The 18,850-nt window shown below is 41.6% G+C and overlaps 2 protein-coding genes across 3 annotated transcripts in view; one reads left to right on the top strand and one right to left on the bottom strand.

The window, feature by feature from the left end:
• LOC307270031 (protein jagunal homolog 1-B) overlaps positions 1 to 18,850 on the bottom strand; it is a 339,870-nt gene that overhangs the window by 37,056 nt on the left and 283,964 nt on the right. The window lies entirely within an intron of this gene.
• Positions 423 to 12,719, top strand: txndc16 (thioredoxin domain containing 16). 2 transcript variants are annotated; one of them, XM_080052822.1, is made up of 20 exons: positions 423 to 558; positions 1,069 to 1,252; positions 1,336 to 1,418; positions 1,508 to 1,581; positions 1,742 to 1,816; positions 2,213 to 2,334; positions 2,457 to 2,547; positions 2,644 to 2,794; positions 3,932 to 4,101; positions 4,226 to 4,286; positions 4,392 to 4,512; positions 4,597 to 4,743; positions 4,861 to 4,920; positions 5,347 to 5,542; positions 5,981 to 6,117; positions 6,239 to 6,323; positions 6,467 to 6,608; positions 8,815 to 8,987; positions 9,112 to 9,302; positions 11,674 to 12,719. In XM_080052822.1, the coding sequence occupies exons 1-20, from the start codon at positions 535 to 537 to the stop codon at positions 11,901 to 11,903; spliced, it is 2,517 nt and encodes an 838-aa protein (XP_079908948.1). In that variant the 5' UTR covers positions 423 to 534; the 3' UTR covers positions 11,904 to 12,719. The 2 variants fall into 2 exon arrangements, with proteins under 2 accessions (XP_079908948.1, XP_079908949.1); XM_080052823.1 differs by having other exon boundaries at positions 436 to 770.

An 18,850-nucleotide genomic window follows, 5' to 3' on the forward strand; every position in this document is an offset into this window, starting at 1 on the left:
GACGCGCTCCGCCCCTTTGTGTGCATGTGATTGGCCTTTTTTTCAAGCGAAAAACAGTCCCCTAATGCTATTGGCTCAGGGAAGCACGTGGGCGGCCCTCGCAGAGAGAAGAGGCATCATAGCAATTTGCCGAAATTAACGTCAAGTCATTCTGCGATAAACAACATAAACGGAAAATGGTGTTGCCTTCAAAATAAAAGCGCAAAATGTATCTTGTAGATATCAGTGCCGGGAGAGAACTTTAAAAACAGCTGTAATCTCATCAATTTGTCTTTTTTTTTACAGAATACATAATCTTCGTGTTCTTCATACTCACTGACATGTACTGCTATACAACCTTGAAATAAATGAGCTAACTTGGTATTTTATTTAAGAATTAATTCAGGAAGTCCGGGTACAACTATAGAAACTTGACACTTTCAGGAAAGATGGAGCTTCGTCCCTTGAGGACACAGTTTTCAAGTTTCACTGTGCAGCCTGGCGAAACATAACCTGCGTAGCTCTGTTTGTGGCTTACATCTCCCACGGACATATATGCCGATATGTATCTCCCCAAATGTAAATATGATAACGTTAGCTTCCTATAGAAAGCCATGGACAAACATTCATGAGTAGGCAGATAACAAGGCTAGCTAATTAACTAGCTAGCATTATATGTCTAGCAGAAAACGCACTTGTTTTGGAGTTACCTGGTTTAAACTCATAATGTCTTTGTTTAATCCCACCGCGGGTTTAAAAATTGATCTTCAACCCCACCTGGACTTTTTCAGGTAACCGCATGTTTGTTGTCATTTCCAATATGTTCCCCTTCAGTTCAGTTCATTGCAACCAATATAATGTGTATCCAAAATTGTGTAGGTCATATTTAAATGATAGGCCAGTCAGTGTACAATATATATTAATATCATCAATCTTTTTTGGCTTTTTGGTGTCCAGAATGTACTTCCTTATTGGATATGACTTCCATTCAGGCTCACACAACATGTTTTACTGTATGTCGTCATTGACAACACTCCTGCAGTGCATCCTATTGTAAATCAATGGAATGTCTATTTAATCCCCTCACAGAACGGACAACATAACACGGTCTCCATGATGTGGATGTGTGTGGCTGTGCTCCTGCTAGTATGGTCAGGGCCAGGAGAGTGCACGGAGAAGGCCAACACGTCGGACCTCATTGAGCACACAGCCGCGGACTTCCATGAAAAATTGCATTCTGGGAAGATGATGTTTGTCTACTTTGAGCATCAAGGTAGGTATAGAGGTAACATCTCTAATCCACATTTGTGTTCAGAAACACCCACTAATTAAGACACCATTTCTCTCCGTGTGTAGTCTCTCCAACCATCTCCCTCTTCCTTGTGGAGTTGGAGAAGTCCGCGGAGGCTCTGCAAGACTATGGGGTACTGGTTGGCAAGGTGACTACAGTCCCTATTTAGTGCTATGTGCTCGGATTTTCATTAACTATAAGATGCTCAGCACTTTTTTCTGTTATTTTCTATTGTAGGTCAACTGCAATAGAGAGCTGGTTCACACATACTGCACGGAGGAAAGGGCACTGCACACAGCCTTTCTGTTCAGGTAAGGTGTGTGGAGATATGAATGGTTCAGTGGCAGTAAAGCAAGAAAAACAAGAATAGCCACAGAGGATATAACAAAGGCATGAAGGACATCAACCGTCCTAACCTAACCCGACAAATAACCCCTTTGCTTGTCTCCGTGCCTGTGTCTTTCCTCTCAGGGGCGGTAAGGAGTTCCTGGCTTTCGACTTGGACACCGTGTTTGACGTCAACTCCATCGTCTCTGAAGTGCTGTTGTAAGTGACCAACGACTCCTCAGTCATGAAGCTTTAACCCTGAAGGCTTCAACCTTCAGTCCTTGTATCTGAATAACACAATCAATTCTATTTTAGCACACTGATGAATAGTACTAGTGTGTATATATTGTTTATGGTGTAAAGCTATACATCAAATGTATCTTCCAAAGCTGGGCAGTGGGCACCATATACAGTAGCTATTTCAGTTATTTAACTATATATGTATATTTGTGAGGCGTTTTAAGATATTGAAATCAGTTAGAACCAATGGGCTTGGGGCAGAGAGCCACAGACAGGGTAGTGGGGTCAGAAGTTATCAATGAGATACAACATTCTGCACTGCATCACCAGAGTTACATGTGAGATGAAGACAGAGCTTTTGTCTTATTTTTCCAGTGCCATCCTGCGTGACGAGGTCAAATACGTCCACACTGACGCCGACCTCCTGGCCATGGATAAGGCGGCCAGAGGGAAGAAGGACATTGTGCTGGGCTACGTCCGCAGTCTGGGAACACAAGGTGTGGTGGAAGTGAGAGTTAACCTTTACGGTGGCCACCTCGATGGAGGCCCCACAAGGAGTGACTGATTTGAATGACTAACTAGATGAATTGTGTTGTTTCTGCTGGTTGTGTTACAATAGAGCACAGGTCGATAATGGAGACGGCGTATGTGTACGGATCCAAATACCAGTTCATCCTCATAACTGGAGGGCCAGTGTTAAAGCATCTAGGGTGGGTGCTTTTCCTTTTGTGAATAATTATAAAATGTCAACTGAATGTCACCGAAAAGACGAGGACATAACGTTTGTTGTTTACTGTGTCTTTCAGTGTGAATGAGTTGGCTCACTCGTCTGGAGTGTGGTTCCTCCACTGCAGAGTTCACACCAGCGCTGAGAGATGCCCGTTGACCCTCATGAGGAAGCCCCTGTCCACCCTCAGCCTCCACTCCTTCCTGCAGCTCATGGAGGCTCCGCTCGTGGTCAGTTACTATCTGTTTACTATGGCACTATACTATGATGAGACTTACGCGCCCCACACACATCCTACCTCTACTGCGCCTCTACCTCGCGTCTGCGTCTGACTTTTGGTCACAGACTGTGAAATCAACGTAGAGCGAGCACACATCCAACCTCAGACGCACTGCTGAGGCGCGTCGGAGGCACGTCTGCAGCGCCGCTCCCCTTCACCTCAGGAGGCTCGCCTATTTTTTTCTGAGAGCAGCGCGTCTCTCTCGCGTCTCTGTGCTTTAACTGATAGAGAAATACTCTGTTGACAGTCATACCAGCAGCATTCACTCTAGTTACACGTTTACCCGGTGTGTTTATTTCAAAATAAAACATCCCTCAGTCGTATACGCGAATAATCCCTTTATTTCACGATTTAATTGTGCAATCAAAATCCGAGGGATTTAAAACCTAATTTTCAATTAGTTCTGGCATTTCATTTTTGGATAAATGACACATATAGAGATCCAATATAGTGAAGAAATAAAAAAGATCATGATGAGCGCAACAGTTTTCCGTTGCTCTATCTGTGTCTACGGCCTTCTTCTTCCCCGACCACACCCCCCTCTATCTCTCCCGTATAAATCAGTAAAGTGATTTTTGAAATACTCAGCTGAGAGTCATATTGACTTCATACTGGCAGCTTTCGCTGTAGTTTCACCATTTCCTGGTGTGTCCCCTTCAAAATAAAACTTATAAACCAACAAGCGAAAATATGGCAAAAAAAAAGAAAAAAAATGGCAATGGGGCGCACGGATTACTGTCCAGACTCAATATAAATCATATGCATCATAGATGACATGAAAGAACTTCATTTTTAATGGGAATTATCTATGAAAACTCTATGTAGAAAGATAGGGCTTTTAGAAGCAGCGCTGCAGCAGCAGCTGCTGAGACGTTGCATGTGTGTCCGAGAAAAGTCCGAGAGAGGCAGCAGTAAGGTAAAGCGACGCGCTCCAGAGGTAGACGCAGGATGTGTGTGGGGCGCGTTAGAATACCTTAAATCCAAAATGAATGTATTTTTGTCTTATTTTGTAGCATAGAATAAAATAAAAAGTGAATGTACTGGTTTCATATTTACACTACTGTATGTGTCTATATGCACCCACCAGTCTGAAGTGTATGACGACCCCTCCTCGGTCCAGCCCCCTCAGTTCCCCTACCAGCAGACCCCCCAGGTCTTCCTGTTCTCTCGCCCAGCCACAGAGCACCTGGACCTGGACACGGCAACCACGCTGGCCTGGAGGCTCCGGGGCCTTGCTCTGCTGCTGCTTGTACACAGGTGAACATCATGTGTTTTTTAACTGACTGGCATTTATACTTTTTGTATTCTCTTTGTTCTCAGCTAAACAGTCTAAATCAACCCTTACAACATCGTGTGTGTGTGTGCGTGTGTGTCTTACCAGGCAGAGTCCTGCCGTGAGAACCCCCGATGAATACAATGCCGCTTACAGGCTGCCTGAGAAGGTATGAAGCTCTCACACTTACAAAATACAGTTGCTTACTTATTTTTTTTATCCATCTGTGTTTTACCTTTGCTTTATGTTTGTGTGTGTGTCTGTGTACTTTGAGAGCTCAGAGGTGAAGTATTTGACCTTGCACGACCTTGACGAGGTGTTGGACCTCTTCACAAATCAAGAGAGAGAGGACGAAGAAAATGAGGAAGGTGAGGAGGAAGAGGATGCACGGTTTGGTAAGTGTGCGATAGTTCAATTAAGGATTGAGAGAAAGAGAGTGTTTGTGTGTGTTTCTATGTGTTTTCTCTGTCTGCCTGCAGGCCAGCTGGACGATGAAATTGCGCTGTCCGTCTACGAAAACCGAGGCAACTTGCCAGACATGGACTCAATCACCCAGCTAACCTCTGACAACTTCCACGCCACAGTGGCTCAAAGCAGCCTCACAATGGCGCTCTTCTACCTCAAATGTAAGACAAACTTTCACTATGGTCCTAACAAGGAGGGGGGAAGCCAATGAATAACAAGGTAAAATGTTCCAATAGGTGCGGATGGAATTAATTGTAGTTTCTGTTTTTAACCACCAGGGAATGCTGTTTCAATGGCTTTCCTCAGCTCCTTCATTGAGGTAGCAGAGAGACTTGCAGGTAAACATGATAACACAGTATAGACCTATTATACCTTTATAGGATTCCATTACTTCTACTACTTTTAAGGTCGTCATTGTGGGTGGTAGGATGGCCTAGAGGAAAGTTGGCCCACCAGTAACCATGAGGTCACTGGTTCGATCCCCGGCACCGGACAGGAGGGTTGTAAAAGGAGGAGTAGTAGTTGTAAAACTACTAGTGGCTGGTATTAGGGCTACAGTGCCCACCATCTCTACCATTGTGTCCTTGAGCAAGACACTTAACCCCAAACTGCTCCATCTATATGGCTGACCCTGTGCTCTGACCTCCTCCGAAGAGTGGGAACTTGAGAGGGGATATGCGGAAACACATTGACCATATAACCATTGACTTATAAAGTAACTTAACTTTACTAAGTTTGCCCAGTCTAAATCTAAATCTCTTCAGATTCCGAGGTCCAGGTATGTGCAGTGGACTGCGGCGAGTGGCCAGACCTGTGCGCCTCTCAGCCTGGCCGTGCCCCCCCGATCCCTTTCCAGCCAATCACAGCCTTCCCCAGTGTCCTGCTGCTCCGCCCCCAGCAACCGGCCCAGCGCTACAGAGGCATGCTGGGAACTGAGGCGCTGCATCGCTTCATCATGCTGTGAGACTATTTTCTAGGAATCCCTCCGCAGACATTCATTTGTAATATGGAAAAAATCACATTCAATTATAGCCATTGTAATAGATACTATAACAGATGACATCGATCAGATAGCAGTGGTTGTATAACCGAATGAGGGCTATTCATTTTAACCATTAGTCCTCACGGTGACCTTTTGATAATCACTCTTTGTCTTCACTTTAAATAAACACTGCGTGGTATGAGCTTGGCCTCATGTGAATATATGCTTCACCTGAAACAGCAGGACAATATAAATCAATGTGAGGGAAGTTGTTTAGATCTGTCTTCTCGATCCTAGAATTAAAGGTGCAGTGTGTGGAACTTATGTGTGATTTGAAAAGCATTTCTGTCGCGTTCATTTAAAGTCAACTACTGTGTGTGTACATTAATAGGCTTATTTGTCTGTTCTTCACCCAGGAGCCGCACAGCTTCACCTGTGCTACTGTCCACCCAAGAGGAAGTGACATCATTCCTTGGAGAAGTGCCTCACCCTGAGCTAGCGGGTTATAACCCTGACCGAGTATTGGGACTGTTTAGCACACAAGCACACCCAGGTGAGATTTCACTAGCTAAAGAAACATTCCTCTAAGACCTCTTCTATGTACAAGCCTTTGACCTGTCCACTCAGTAACCCCACATGACGATGTATTGGTTGATATTTCTCTGTCTGGCCAGGTGTACCGCTGTTCAGCGAAGCAGCAAAGTCATTGAGAGGAGAGGTGCTGACTGGACTGCTGACTGAAGGGCTGGCGGAGAAATGGTAACAGCTCTGAATTCACTGTCATTTTTTTCCCCTGGTCTTAAACTTTTGAGTGTCAAAAGGACAAAAAGATGCATTTACAGAACCGTCAATGCTTGTTTATCTTGTGTTTCTAATGTGTGTGTGTGTGTGTGTGTGTCCAGGGCGGCGGAGCACACCGTGGACCTTCCAACACTCTTTGTGTTTCCGTCTTGGGGGACACACACTCGTCCCTCCACACTGCCGGTGTCCACCTCTGCCAAAGAGCTGCTCTCACACATTCACACTGCTCTGCTGCATCCACTGGTAAATCAAAAATGTCTGTCTGTGGCATGAGCTCATGTTTTGCATTGAGAAACACTGGACTGGAAATGAATATTGAGTTGGCTGATGAAGCGGGTTTACAGCTTGGTTGCGATTAAGAGTTCATGCTAAAATGCTGAAATCCAGGAATATGGGCCTATCTTTGTTTATATCTCATGAAATGGAATAGGCATAAATAAATCAGGTGCACGTGAATTCTTAGGAGTTTGTGAAAGCCGAAACGATTAGAATCCTTCACAGTACGACTGGGATAACGAGCACCATATGTGGACACAGAGTTTGGTTTTCATAAATGCGTCCCAAGTCGGAGCGATTCTTCACGGAGGACTCCGCTTGATTAAACAAATGCGATGAACTGTCGTGGAAACTGCCATCTTTAATGCAGATGTTGCTCAAATGGACAAGTTCAGCTCTCTCTCTCTTCAAGTGTTAGTTACACTGTTTTTTTTCGCAGAATAAATTTGAAACCCATATGAGTTTCTGGCAAATAGTTGAAGTGTAATAGCCAGTGTTAAGGGTCTGAATCCTACTGGGAAAAAAACCCTTTCATTGTATTATAGGGCACTTTAGGATGGAAAGTCCAAACAGTAACAAGATTCTTCCTTTTGGGGGCGCCATTGTCCTCATTTTTATCAAGCAAGGTCTAGTCCAGGGGTGTCCAAACTACGGCCTGCGGGCCGCCGCTTTTTATTGGCCCGCGGCCGATTTTAAAGATATAATGTAATATGGCCCTTTGAAAAAAAAAAAAAAAAAAAAATTTTTTTTGCATTTCTTAGTTAACCCACTAGTGCAGGGGTGTCAAAACTGATTGATTGGCCCGTGGCACATTTTAAAAATATAATGTAATATGACCCTTTTAATTTTTAAATAATTTAAATGCACTCATTATATTACAGAGAAATATGTCCCATAAAAGAAAAAGAGCACCAAGCCCATCCCAGAGGACCCTGCATAATATTTTATTTTAAATTAATATTATTATGGAAAATCCATGTGTCCTTCTCCAATAGCTTCTAATTCATCTGGCACATTGTCTCCATTTTTTTTCATACAAAATTCTTCAGCTTTAGCCTCTTAATTTCCCTCTCAAAGTGCACCAGATTCATGCATTTCACTTTAAAAACTTAAAAAAATCTCCCGGGGGGACAAACCCCCGGACCCCTCTTGGAGGGGCGGGATCTCGGCTGGCTACTATTTTCACCCAGCTGGACATTAGACGCAAAAGCAGAAAACACTGCGTGTATATCAATGGCATTTAACAAGAGGGGGAATGTATCTGTTTAATGTGCAAGGAAAGTGTTGCCGTGAAGAAGGATTACAATGTACGAAAACACTATGAAACTAAACATCAGAGCAGCTACATGTCCTGATAATGTATTATTTTTGCAAAGTGGCCCGGCCCTTCGTAGATTTTTCTGTATGTGGCCATCAGTGAAAAAAGTTTGGACACCCCTGGTCTAGTCAATCTGTTCAGGTCCATTCAGGTAAAAGTGGAATTTATTTTCTTCAGAAAGTAACCAAAGGATTGTGTGAACATTTTATTTTCTATTTATTTTATCTTTCCCCGTATTTCTTTCTTCTTCTTTTGTGAGATTTATGACATTTATAGCCTGATTTTTAAAAAAGTGTTATCTCTCTGTCAATGCATTGACAAGCCGAAAAGACAACTTTGTTTGAATAATATCTCGTATCAGTCGACTTCCCTGTTTTTCATTTACCCTCTCTACACAGTTATTTTCACACAGTCCCTTGAAGGATTTATGACGACTTGAAGAGCAAACATTATGGAAATCGGTTCATCCTAGCCTGAGAAAAGGCAGAAAGAGTGTTTTATAGTCTCACTGTCTAACCCTACATTTTCAAAATGTAGGGTTAGGATTAAAGGGAAGACTGAGAAAAGACTGAGGAAAGAAAAACCTCCTTAAATATATTAGTGATAGTACGCCGATTCCGTATAGGTGAAGTATTCCTTTAACACTATCTTAACGCTCTCATTATTCAGCTTCCTTCAGTAAATGAATTGCTCCCTCTGACATGCTTTGTGCTGACAGTCACAAACAGGGCCCATACAGTAGCCAGGTGGAGCAGCTGCAGCAATCAAAAAAAAATATTGATAATATGTCATAATCACCAGAATATTTTGCAGGTATTTAAAAAATAAATAATCTCTTACACAATTTCTTTCCAGCCAGAACTGACTGTGGATAACCTGCCGTCCTTCATGTCCCTGGGTAAAGCCCTCTTGCTCCTCTTTGTGGGAGAGGAGGAGGACGAGATTGGACAGAGGCAGAACAAAGCCCTCCTGGAGGAAATGAGAGGCGTGGGGAGGATAGAGCGATACCTGGCCTGCTGGATCCACCTGTACGCACATCAATCACTGTCTAAAAACCAGCCCCGCCGCAGTCATCCATCAAAGTATCTAGATTTGATTTGTTCTTTTTATACTAATAGGATTTTGTTTTGTTGTCCTCTGTGTGTGCTCCAGTGGCCGTACTCCAGCCGGGATGTCTGTCCTGGGCTCTTACCTAGGCTCCATGCCCCTTCTACCAGCTCTGGTCCTCACACATTTGCCCTCTGGAGATGAAGTCTATCAGTTCCCCCCAAACTCCCCCATAGTGGCCCCCTCCGTACTACAGTGGCTGCAGAGGGTCGAGGACGGGACAGAGTCTCCAGCAGGTGAGGAAGGGAGGAAGTGCCAGACAGCAAGGAGATAGCTTAAAGAGGACCTATTATACTACTTTTCTGGTCTTAATTTCTTGTTTTACACTGCTATAGAGCAAACTGACACGAATCACATCACAAAAAACTATGTAGATTTTCGGGAAGCTCTTTCTCTTATTTTGGCGATCCAGCACGTCCTGTCAACACTTGAGTGCGTGTGCTTCGGAAATCTCCGCTCCCTCCGCCTGTGCATCGGCCATCTCCGCTACCCTCCCCCCTCCTGCAAACCCCACTCCGTTGTGATTGGTTACCTTCCTTCCGGAACACTTTCAGTGGCGGGAAGCGCGAGCATGGACCTATAAGGGCGCGAGGCAGACGCGAGGCAGACGCGAGGCAGACGCGAACAGGGAAGTGACAGCATTACCATACATGGAAACATCCGCGTGGTGACTTCACAAAGTTACATGCGACGTCACAAAGTTACAAAGGGTAGACCGCTTTGAAGACGTGACTTCTCGACTGGCTAGAATAGTGTTTAGTGCTCTGCACAGACACCCCAGACGGTCAGCAGGGAATACGTCGAAATGCATGTAAGTCATTATTTGATAATTTAGTATGGTCAAGCATGACTATGAATCATCATAACAACGTTTATAGGTCATAAAAGTCAAAAAGCATCATAGGTCCTCTTTAAGAAAATAAAAGCCAACAGTGTTTAGGAAAGTTTATAATATATAATTATATGACAGAAGTGAACAAGATGTTTCAACCTTACTTTTAAATTTTAAATAAACCTTTCAGGAATATTTTAATCTGTTTGGTTAAGGAAATAAAACGCAACAGTATTCAGGACCGTGATGATATATTATAGTGTGAAAGAACAGCGCACAATGTGAAACCTTAGTTTTTATTCTATTAACAAAAGTTTTAGATTTTTAAAAAATGTGTATTTGAAAATGTCACAAAAGTTGCCATGTTCAGAAATCCAATTCAAAAGCTCATCCGCATGGGAAACTATTCGCTTGTTACTTGGTCGATGGCAGGGACTGTGCAGCTAACTACACTCTGCGACTCTTCTTTCCGAGTCATTGCACTCTCTTTATAGCTCTTTATAAATAATAATTTCTTTCCCAGCAGTAGGGCCATGTTTAGTACCGGCTGTTAAATGGCATCCGCATCTGGATGTGTTTTCTGATAACACTCGAACCACAATGAATAATGCAATTACGCTCTCACATTCACACCTGGTATTTTATGCCTTCTGGTTGTGTGTATTCTATCTGAAGTGGGAAGAAATTACTTCAATTTATTCCCTTTTAAAGGTCCCATATTATGCTAAATGCACTTTTTAAATGTGTTCTAACATATCCATGGGTCCACGGTGTGCCTAGAGACTGCCAAAATATTTAAAAAAATAACAATCTCTCCTGTTCTCACTCTCCCCCTTTCTGAAACCCCCACCCCTCCCCCCCAATATACTCCAGTCAGAATTTTCCCCTTTTCTGACCTCACAAACTGGAAAGCCAGAAGCTTCCACTGTGCAGCCCACACCCCTATTTCTTATTGGTCCACGGCCCTGACAGACAAAGGGCGAGGCGTATCTGGCTTCGCTTCCGGACAGGGGGCGGGGGCAGCTCAAAGATTGTATATTTACGAGGGGAGCTGCAGCTCTTTTTGAAAAATAGGCCATTGTGAGATTAGCTGAACATCAGCATAGTACAATAAATTATCTGAAAGTTTTTTACAGCAAACAATTAAAGAAAAAAGTATTAGGGACCACTATGACCATATAATATGGTGTATAATAGTACCGAAAAGTGTATAATATGGGAGCTTTAAATGTATAAAGCCAGCACATGACTCCTATCTGCAAGGTTGTTATTAGTATATGCAGTTCATTTATCAGGTAACTTCGGGCTTCAAACCGTCAACGGTCTAGAGCCATTGACCCTTTGAACCCTGTTTTTTGTTTAGGTGTTGACAGATTAGACACTCCTCTCGCTGTGACTCGTTTCTGCCTATCTGGACTGAATATTTGTCATCCAGCGCATTCCATCCATTCTCCACGGAGAAACCAGAGACGTGCAAACTTTTGAGATGCACATTGGCTTTTAATCCTCCAGTTTTTACTTCCAGGAACTTCTATCCTTGCTCATACATTTCCAAAGCTACGGTTGTGGTTTGGCTCGTTAATTGGTTTCTCAAGTCTGACTTCTGGGATGAATTTGTCACATACTCTTATTTGGTGGCATGATTAAAAATCTTTGACGTTGGCCAAATTTTGTGCAAAAAAAATCTAAACTAAATCCAAGTATGTGTTGAATGCCAGAATCAAATACCACATTGTAGTACAGATGAGATCTCTGTCTTGGTCTTTGCTCTGCAGGGATGCTGGGTGGCGACAGCTGGTCTCCCGCAGTCGATTTCTACGACTTCCTTGAAATCATGGACATGCAGGAGCCCGAGATGGCCCAGCAGCAAACTCCTGCCAAGGAAAGGGAAGAGGAAGAGGAGGAGATGGATGAGGAAGAGGGGAATTTCCAAGAAGAAGAGACAGATTCCTCCTCCAGCCCTCCAACTACTGAAAATCACCCAAACACTCACTCTGAACTCTAACTGAACCAATGGGAGGGAAATGATTAATCAAGCTACTGATTAAATATTGTGATATATTGTTTTTTTATACTAAAAAATATTAAAGTGGATTTACAGTATCATAGGCTGTATACATACAATTTATTCTTAAATTGGTTTGTCAGATTGAACTTTAAAAAATCTGATGTATTCAAAGAAGATACACAAAAGTAGTAAGGGATTTGGGGCTTCATTTGCAAGTTGACAGATCTATAAACTATAATACAAATACAATTTCATGAGTAATTTAGATTTTTCCTCAACAAAGTCAAGTTCCCAGTGCCAGTAAACCTTGTCAACATCCTGATTAAATTATCGTACGGTTATTTTTTCTGTGGATTAATTATAGATAATGTTTATAGGGCTCTCCACCATGCGTGCAAATTGCAGTGACTTCAAAGGAGTTTTATCCACGTCCCGGAAATGTCCTTGAAATGATTGACGTCGTTTTCCCCGTCAGCCCGCCTACTCTCCCGTAATGATGTAGTGTAGTGCCATCAGGGTACAGCAGCAGCGTCACTTTTCCTGGCAGTATAGATGCAAAAAAAATAGGTGGTATACAGTAGGTTATGCGGATGGGTCTGCTTTAATTGGTACATTGGTTTCTGGGACCTATAGTTGTTTGATTTTTATATGTCTGGGTAAAAAGCGAACATCAATTCAAAAGCATGTATTGAAGGGCTATTGAATTTAGTTTATTTTCATATGTGAATCCTCAATTATTACTGGCTTTGTGTATTGACTTAGCATATGAACCAAGGACTGACAGTTTATTTTGGAAGATGGTGTTTTGATGTTGCAAGGGCTTGATTTACACAAATACTTGAAATTCAGAATCATAGACATGTAGATAGTAAATTGGGATTAGCATTACAATATTATATTTTTTCAAACTAGGCACAACAAGGACAGGCAAACATTTAATAATTGAAGAAATGTATGCTTGAAGGTATGTTAGAGTAAAGGAAAAAAATCACTTAAATTTATGTATTTTTTTGGGATTCATTTATTTTGTGACCAGAATATTTTTAATACAATATAATAAAATAATATAATATTCATACAGAAATAAAATATACATGAAATGAAATAGATTTGATTTAACAGCCACAAATTCATTGTCTTCTCCAGTTTTCAATTAGTTTCCACAAACGCGTCAAACAGCGCCCCCCTTGATTGTCATGGCTGCTTATGGTAAACAATCTGTGTGGTCAAAGACGGCATTGCACCTTTACGGAGAAGAAACCAGGTGAAGTTAATTCAAATATTTTAAAATATCACTTCGCCACTGCCAAACTGAACGGACACGTCTCTGGAAAAGAAAAACTGAAGTAAAGTGTAAACTCTTCCACTGTCTGGACCCTCAACAAACAACTACATGTTTAGTGTTGGAATTTAAATTATTTAAGTTGAAACAAGTGCGAGAGTTAGCTAGTTGTAAGCGTTGCTAATTAAGCTAGTTAGCTTAATTTAGTTAGCCTAGAAGATGATAAGACGACCTCTGGCGACAGCTGGCGACGAACAAAAGGAAAAGGACGTCAAATAACGTGAGTCATTTAGAATGTACACTGTCCTACTGTTTGTTCAATTCAGCCACCTACTGGCTCTGTGAGATGTCAGTGAGCTGCTCGAGACGGTTTCTTCATATTTATTTAGTTTTTTTCTTTTTTACTTATACAGAGTAATGAGCTTCAATAGCCTATAGCTTGCATACTACTGGCTTTTTGTAAGGCAACTTAGCATACAGGTAAGTAGTAGCCTAATGTATTTGATGCAAGGACAGTTCTGATCTGTACCTTAAGTTTCAAGTTCTGTATTAGTCATGTGTACAACAATTTAGTTCTAGAGCATGTGTTTGGCAACGAAATGATTGATTGTCGGGCTTTCTCTAACAATTAAACTATAACGTGACACACTGACTAGGCCTACACACAAGTAATAGTGCAAGTAATTTTAAAATGTTGACAGAGTACAATATAGCCTATATAAAATAGAATTGAATACTCTCTATATCAATGCTTGAATAAAAGTAATTTAATAATAGCCTACCTATTAACCCTGTGTAAGTCATGCATCATCATATGCGTATTATTAAGTTAATGTATTTTGGTATGTTGTATTACACAATGGAATGGTGAAATTTAATTTTTTATTTAGGTAGAACATCTTTTCTCAAATAAGAAATTGTCTTAACTTAACAATTTTATTAAATATTGCGTTGCAAAAGGCTTAAATAATAAGGAGAGAGCTTCCCTCATTTAGTAGACTTACTATCCTACACTTAAACACTATACTATTCCTGTCTTGGGGTGGATTTCTCCATCATAAAATCAGTCTCCAGTTCAATGCAAGCTGCTCATGTCCATCAGCGTCAAAGCTGTCGTGAACAGAGCAGAAAAACACAACTTAAAGCCAAGACCAAGGAAATTGGTGTACTTTTTACCGTGCGCATGCATATGGCTGGAATTCAGCGTACAGTGTCTGCTTGGGTTAGTGAGTGGAGCCAGTGATTAAACCAGAATTAAATCCTGAGGTGCTGCGTCAGTTCTCCTGTCTGGAAAACAAAAATAAAGTAATGTTTTTGTCAGATTTCTGGGCTTAAAGAGCTGATCTGGTCTCATCTCATATGTCGGCTGTGTAATGTATGGCAGTGTTGCCCTGAGAAAGTGAATTAACTGCTGCTGGGAATTTTTAACGGTTAGCTCTAACATGGGAGACAATCAAACACATGGGATAATGGTGCGTGTGTCTAGTTGGTGAAGTTCCTGTAGCCTTTTTAGCTGCAGACTGTTGGATTAATAATGACAAATTAAAGCGGCCCACCCAGGCTGTTGTGTTTGCTGCGAGCATAACATTGGATTAGAACATCTTCTTACCTCCACCAATAAGCGAGTTTATTCATTGAGAATATAGTCTATGTAAAGGGCTTCAGAATGGATTTACTCGTGAGCCAGAATGCTTTTGAAAGTGTTGTTTTTCACCCTTTTTAGATTAAATCTGGGTCATACAAGTTTGAATCTGTTGCATCTCCCATTGCTAGGTACATTTGTGTGAGTCAGTGTGTGCCTGTTCATCAAACACACACGCTAACATACAAAGTAATTTCATTTGGTGCATCCTGGAAACAACCTGATTCAGCATAATCAATCAGTAGGGAAATGATCTGGCGTAAATCAGGTATTTAACTAGATTGTGTAGACCAAGCCCCCGTGCTACATGTTAGCATAACGTTAGTGTAAGCAGACAATGCATATTATTAATTCATATTATTCATTCATAGTCTTTACAGTCTTTTCACCATTGTTTGTGAGCTAGGTAATGCTTGTATTGCTAGTAACGGGTTGGACCTCCTTTGGCCTTACAAACTGCCTTAATTCTTTGTGGCATACTTTCAACAAGGTGTTGAAACATTCCACAGAGGTATTTGTCCATATCCCCATGATAACATCGCACAGTTGCTGCTGCTCGGGCAGCTGCCCATCCATGATGCAAATCTCTCGTTCCACTGTTGAGATCTGATGACTGTGCAGGCCATTGGAGTACAGTGAACTCATTGTCATGTTCAAGAAACCAGTTTGAGATGATTTGAGCTTTGTGACATGGTGCATTAACCTGCTGCAAGTAGCCATCAGGAGGTGGACATGGTCAGCAACAATACACAGATAGGCTTTTAAACAATGCTCCTGCCTCAAGGTTGGACGTTTTGTGCGTTCAGAGATAGTATTCTGCATACCTTGGTTGTAACGAGTGCTTATTTGAGTTACTTTTGCCTTTCTATCATCTCAAACCAGTCTGTCCATTCTCCTCTGACCTCTAACATCAACAAGGCATTTTCGCTTACACAACTGCTGCTCACTGTATATTTTTTATATTCGGACAATTCTCTGTAAACCCTAGCGATGGTTGTGGGTGAAAATCCCAGATCAGCAGTTTCTGAATTACTCAGACCAGCCCGTCTGGCACCATCAACCATGGCAGGTTCAAAGTCACTTAAACCCCCTTTCTTCCCCATTCTGTTGCTCGGTTTGAACTTCAACAAGTTGTCCTGACCAGGTCTACATGCCTAAATGCATTGAGTTGCTGGCATGTGACTGGCTGATTGGCTATATGTGTTAACAAGAAATTGAACTGTTGTACGTAATAAAGTGGTCGGTCAGTGTATATTACACTGAGTGAAAGCAGACAAGCGTAAATAGTTTCTACAGAAATAGTGTCAGCAGTTGCATAATGCCGGCCGGCCACAATGACTTGTTTTAACAGTCTGTGCAGCAGCTACATGGTTGAGTAAAAAGCAAGAGCACGTCCAAAACTTGGCATGATTACAAGGACACTAAACACAATTATGGAGAACTGATGCCTTAATTACACACAGATGCTCCAGTGTATGAGAGGACCATATACAGTGCCTTGCAAACGTATTCATACCCTTTGATATTTTCGACATTTAGTCACGTTATAACCACACACGTACATTTATTTTATTGGGATTTCATGTGCTAGACCAACACAAAGTGGCGCATAATTGTGAAGTGGAATGAAAATGAAACATGGTTTTACATTTTTTTTTATAAATAAAAAACTGAAAAGTGTGGCTTGCAAAAGTATTCAGCACCCTGAGTCAATGCTTTGTAGAACCACCTATCGCTGCAATTACAGCTGCAAATCTATTTGGGGTATGCCTCCACCAGCTTTGCCCATCTACAGACTGACATTTTTGCCCATTCTTCTTTAAAAAATAGCTTGAGCTTCAGATTTAGCATCAGATTGGATGGAGAGCGTCTGTGAACAGCAATTTTCAAGTTTTTCCAGAGATTCTCAATTGTATTGAGGTCTGGACTTTGACTGGACCATTCTAACACATGACTATGCTTTGATTTAAACCATTCCATAGTAGATCTGGCTGTATTTTTAGGCAAGTTGTCCCTCTGGAAGGTGAACCTCCACCCCAGTCTCAGGTTTTCTGTCCTGTATTTGGCTTCATCCATCTTCCCATCAACTCTTAACAGCTTCCCTCTTCCCTGCTGAAGAAAAGCATCCCCATAGCATGATGCTGCCACCACCATGTTTCACGGTGAGGATGGTGTGTATAGGGTGATGTGCAGTGTTAGTTTCCGCCACACATTGCATTTTGCATTCAGGCCAAAAACTTCAAGTTTGGTCTCATCTGATAATGCTGTGTCCCCCGCATGGCTTGTGGCAAGTGTTGGAGGAAGGTGCTCTGGCCAGATCAGACCAAAATTTAAGTTTTTGTGGCAGAAAACTAACACTGCACATCACCCTGAACACACCATCCCCACCGTGAAACATGGTGGTGGCAGCATCATGCTGTTGGGGTCCTGTTCTTCAGCAGGGATAGGGAAGCTGGTCAGAGTTGATGGGAAGAAGGATCGAGCCAAATACAGGGCAGAAAAACCTGTTAGAGTCTGCAAAAGACTTGAGACTAGGGTGGAGGTTCACCTTCCAGAAGGTTAAATACCCTAAACATACAGACAGATCTACTATGGAATGGTTCAAATCAAAGCATAGTCATGTGTTAGAATGGTCCAGTCAAAGTCCAGACCTCAATACAATTGAGAATATCTGGAAAGACTTGAAAATTGCTGTTGACAGATGCTCTCCATCCAATCTGATGCTGAATCTGAAACTTGAGCTATTTTGCAAAGAAGAATGGGTAAAAATATCAGGCGGAGACATACCCCAATAGACTTGTAGCTGTTATTGCAGCGATAGGTGGTTCTACAACGTATTTACTCAGGGGGGCTGAAAACTTATGCACGCCACACTTTTCAGTTTTTTATTTAAAAAAAAAAATTAAAACCATATTTCATCTAGCACATGAAATCCCAATAAAATAAATGTACGTGTGTGGTTTTAATGTGATAAAATGTGCAAAATTCCAAGGGGTATGAATAATTTTGCAAGCCACTGTATGTCTGGAAGTTTTTCTCTGGTTTCATTGAGCCTGGAAAATAAAGTCTGTGAGCATTTATGTAAACAAGCGCACGCGCGCGTTTGTGTGTGTGTGTGTGTGAACCTGATCTTATCTGTGTGTGGGAATATATCCTCCTAGATTGTGATAATCAAATTCTCAACCATAATGATCTCTTAACCATTATTACCACGGGATGCAAAATTGTGTATTATTTATAGGGATGCACCGAAATGAAAATTCTTGGCCGAAACCGAAACCGAATAAAATGAAACAGTTGGCCGAATGGCCGAAACCGAATACCGAAAGAGGTTTTTGCAGTTTTGTTTATCTATTTTGCCACTTCTTTCAACATTGCATACATGAACTCCCAAATGTTCTCTTCAAACATAGCCTACAACTAAAAATCAACCCCAAATAAATAAAGAAACAGTAAAACCTTCAAATCTAAGAGTAAAATTAACATTTTACTAGGAATGTGATTGTTTATTTATTTATTTATTATTCTTTCGGACAATTCCACACAATACACAATTTTCTCTTTCATATATTCATACATTTAACTGTGTTGTCCGAAGGGTGACGGAAGAAGCCAAAGGCTTATCAGGTCCCGCCCCCATTGTGAACCACTCATTGATGTGTACCTTGACTTATATGAGGAAGAATCTACAAAAAGATCGACTTATTGCCATTTTTTTCTTTTCTTTTTTTGCAATGCAGTGCAGGTTGAGTTGCTCTAAAAAACTGCACCACAGCTCCCACCGTAATGATCAGACTTCAGAATGTGCATCAAAGCCTAATGATCATAACAATGAGAGGCTTTAAACGATGTCCATGCTTAGGAGGTGATAGTAACTTTTTCGGCTGTAGACTGACACTAACGGGGGGAGGCGGCTCACTGGACATATATTTAGTTACGCTGTCAGTTTGCCGAGATGGCTCTGTATTCCATGGACATATAAAGAAATGTATTCAGGCTCGAGCAATGCAATCAGATCGC

This window comes from Ammodytes marinus (genome assembly GCF_949987685.1).
Source record: "Ammodytes marinus genome assembly, chromosome: 24".
Classification (NCBI taxonomy): Eukaryota; Metazoa; Chordata; class Actinopteri; order Uranoscopiformes; family Ammodytidae; genus Ammodytes; species Ammodytes marinus.

What these genes read in the sequence shown, in the direction of transcription:
- txndc16 (XM_080052822.1), top strand. Translation starts at nt 535, where the DNA reads ATGCCGATATGTATCTCCCCAAAT. An exon ending in CTTACAGGCTGCCTGAGAAG is followed by an intron (nt 4,287 to 4,391) that starts GTATGAAGCTCT and finishes GTGTACTTTGAG; the next exon opens with AGCTCAGAGGTGAAGTATTT. An exon ending in GGCGCTCTTCTACCTCAAAT is followed by an intron (nt 4,744 to 4,860) that starts GTAAGACAAACT and finishes TTTAACCACCAG; the next exon opens with GGAATGCTGTTTCAATGGCT.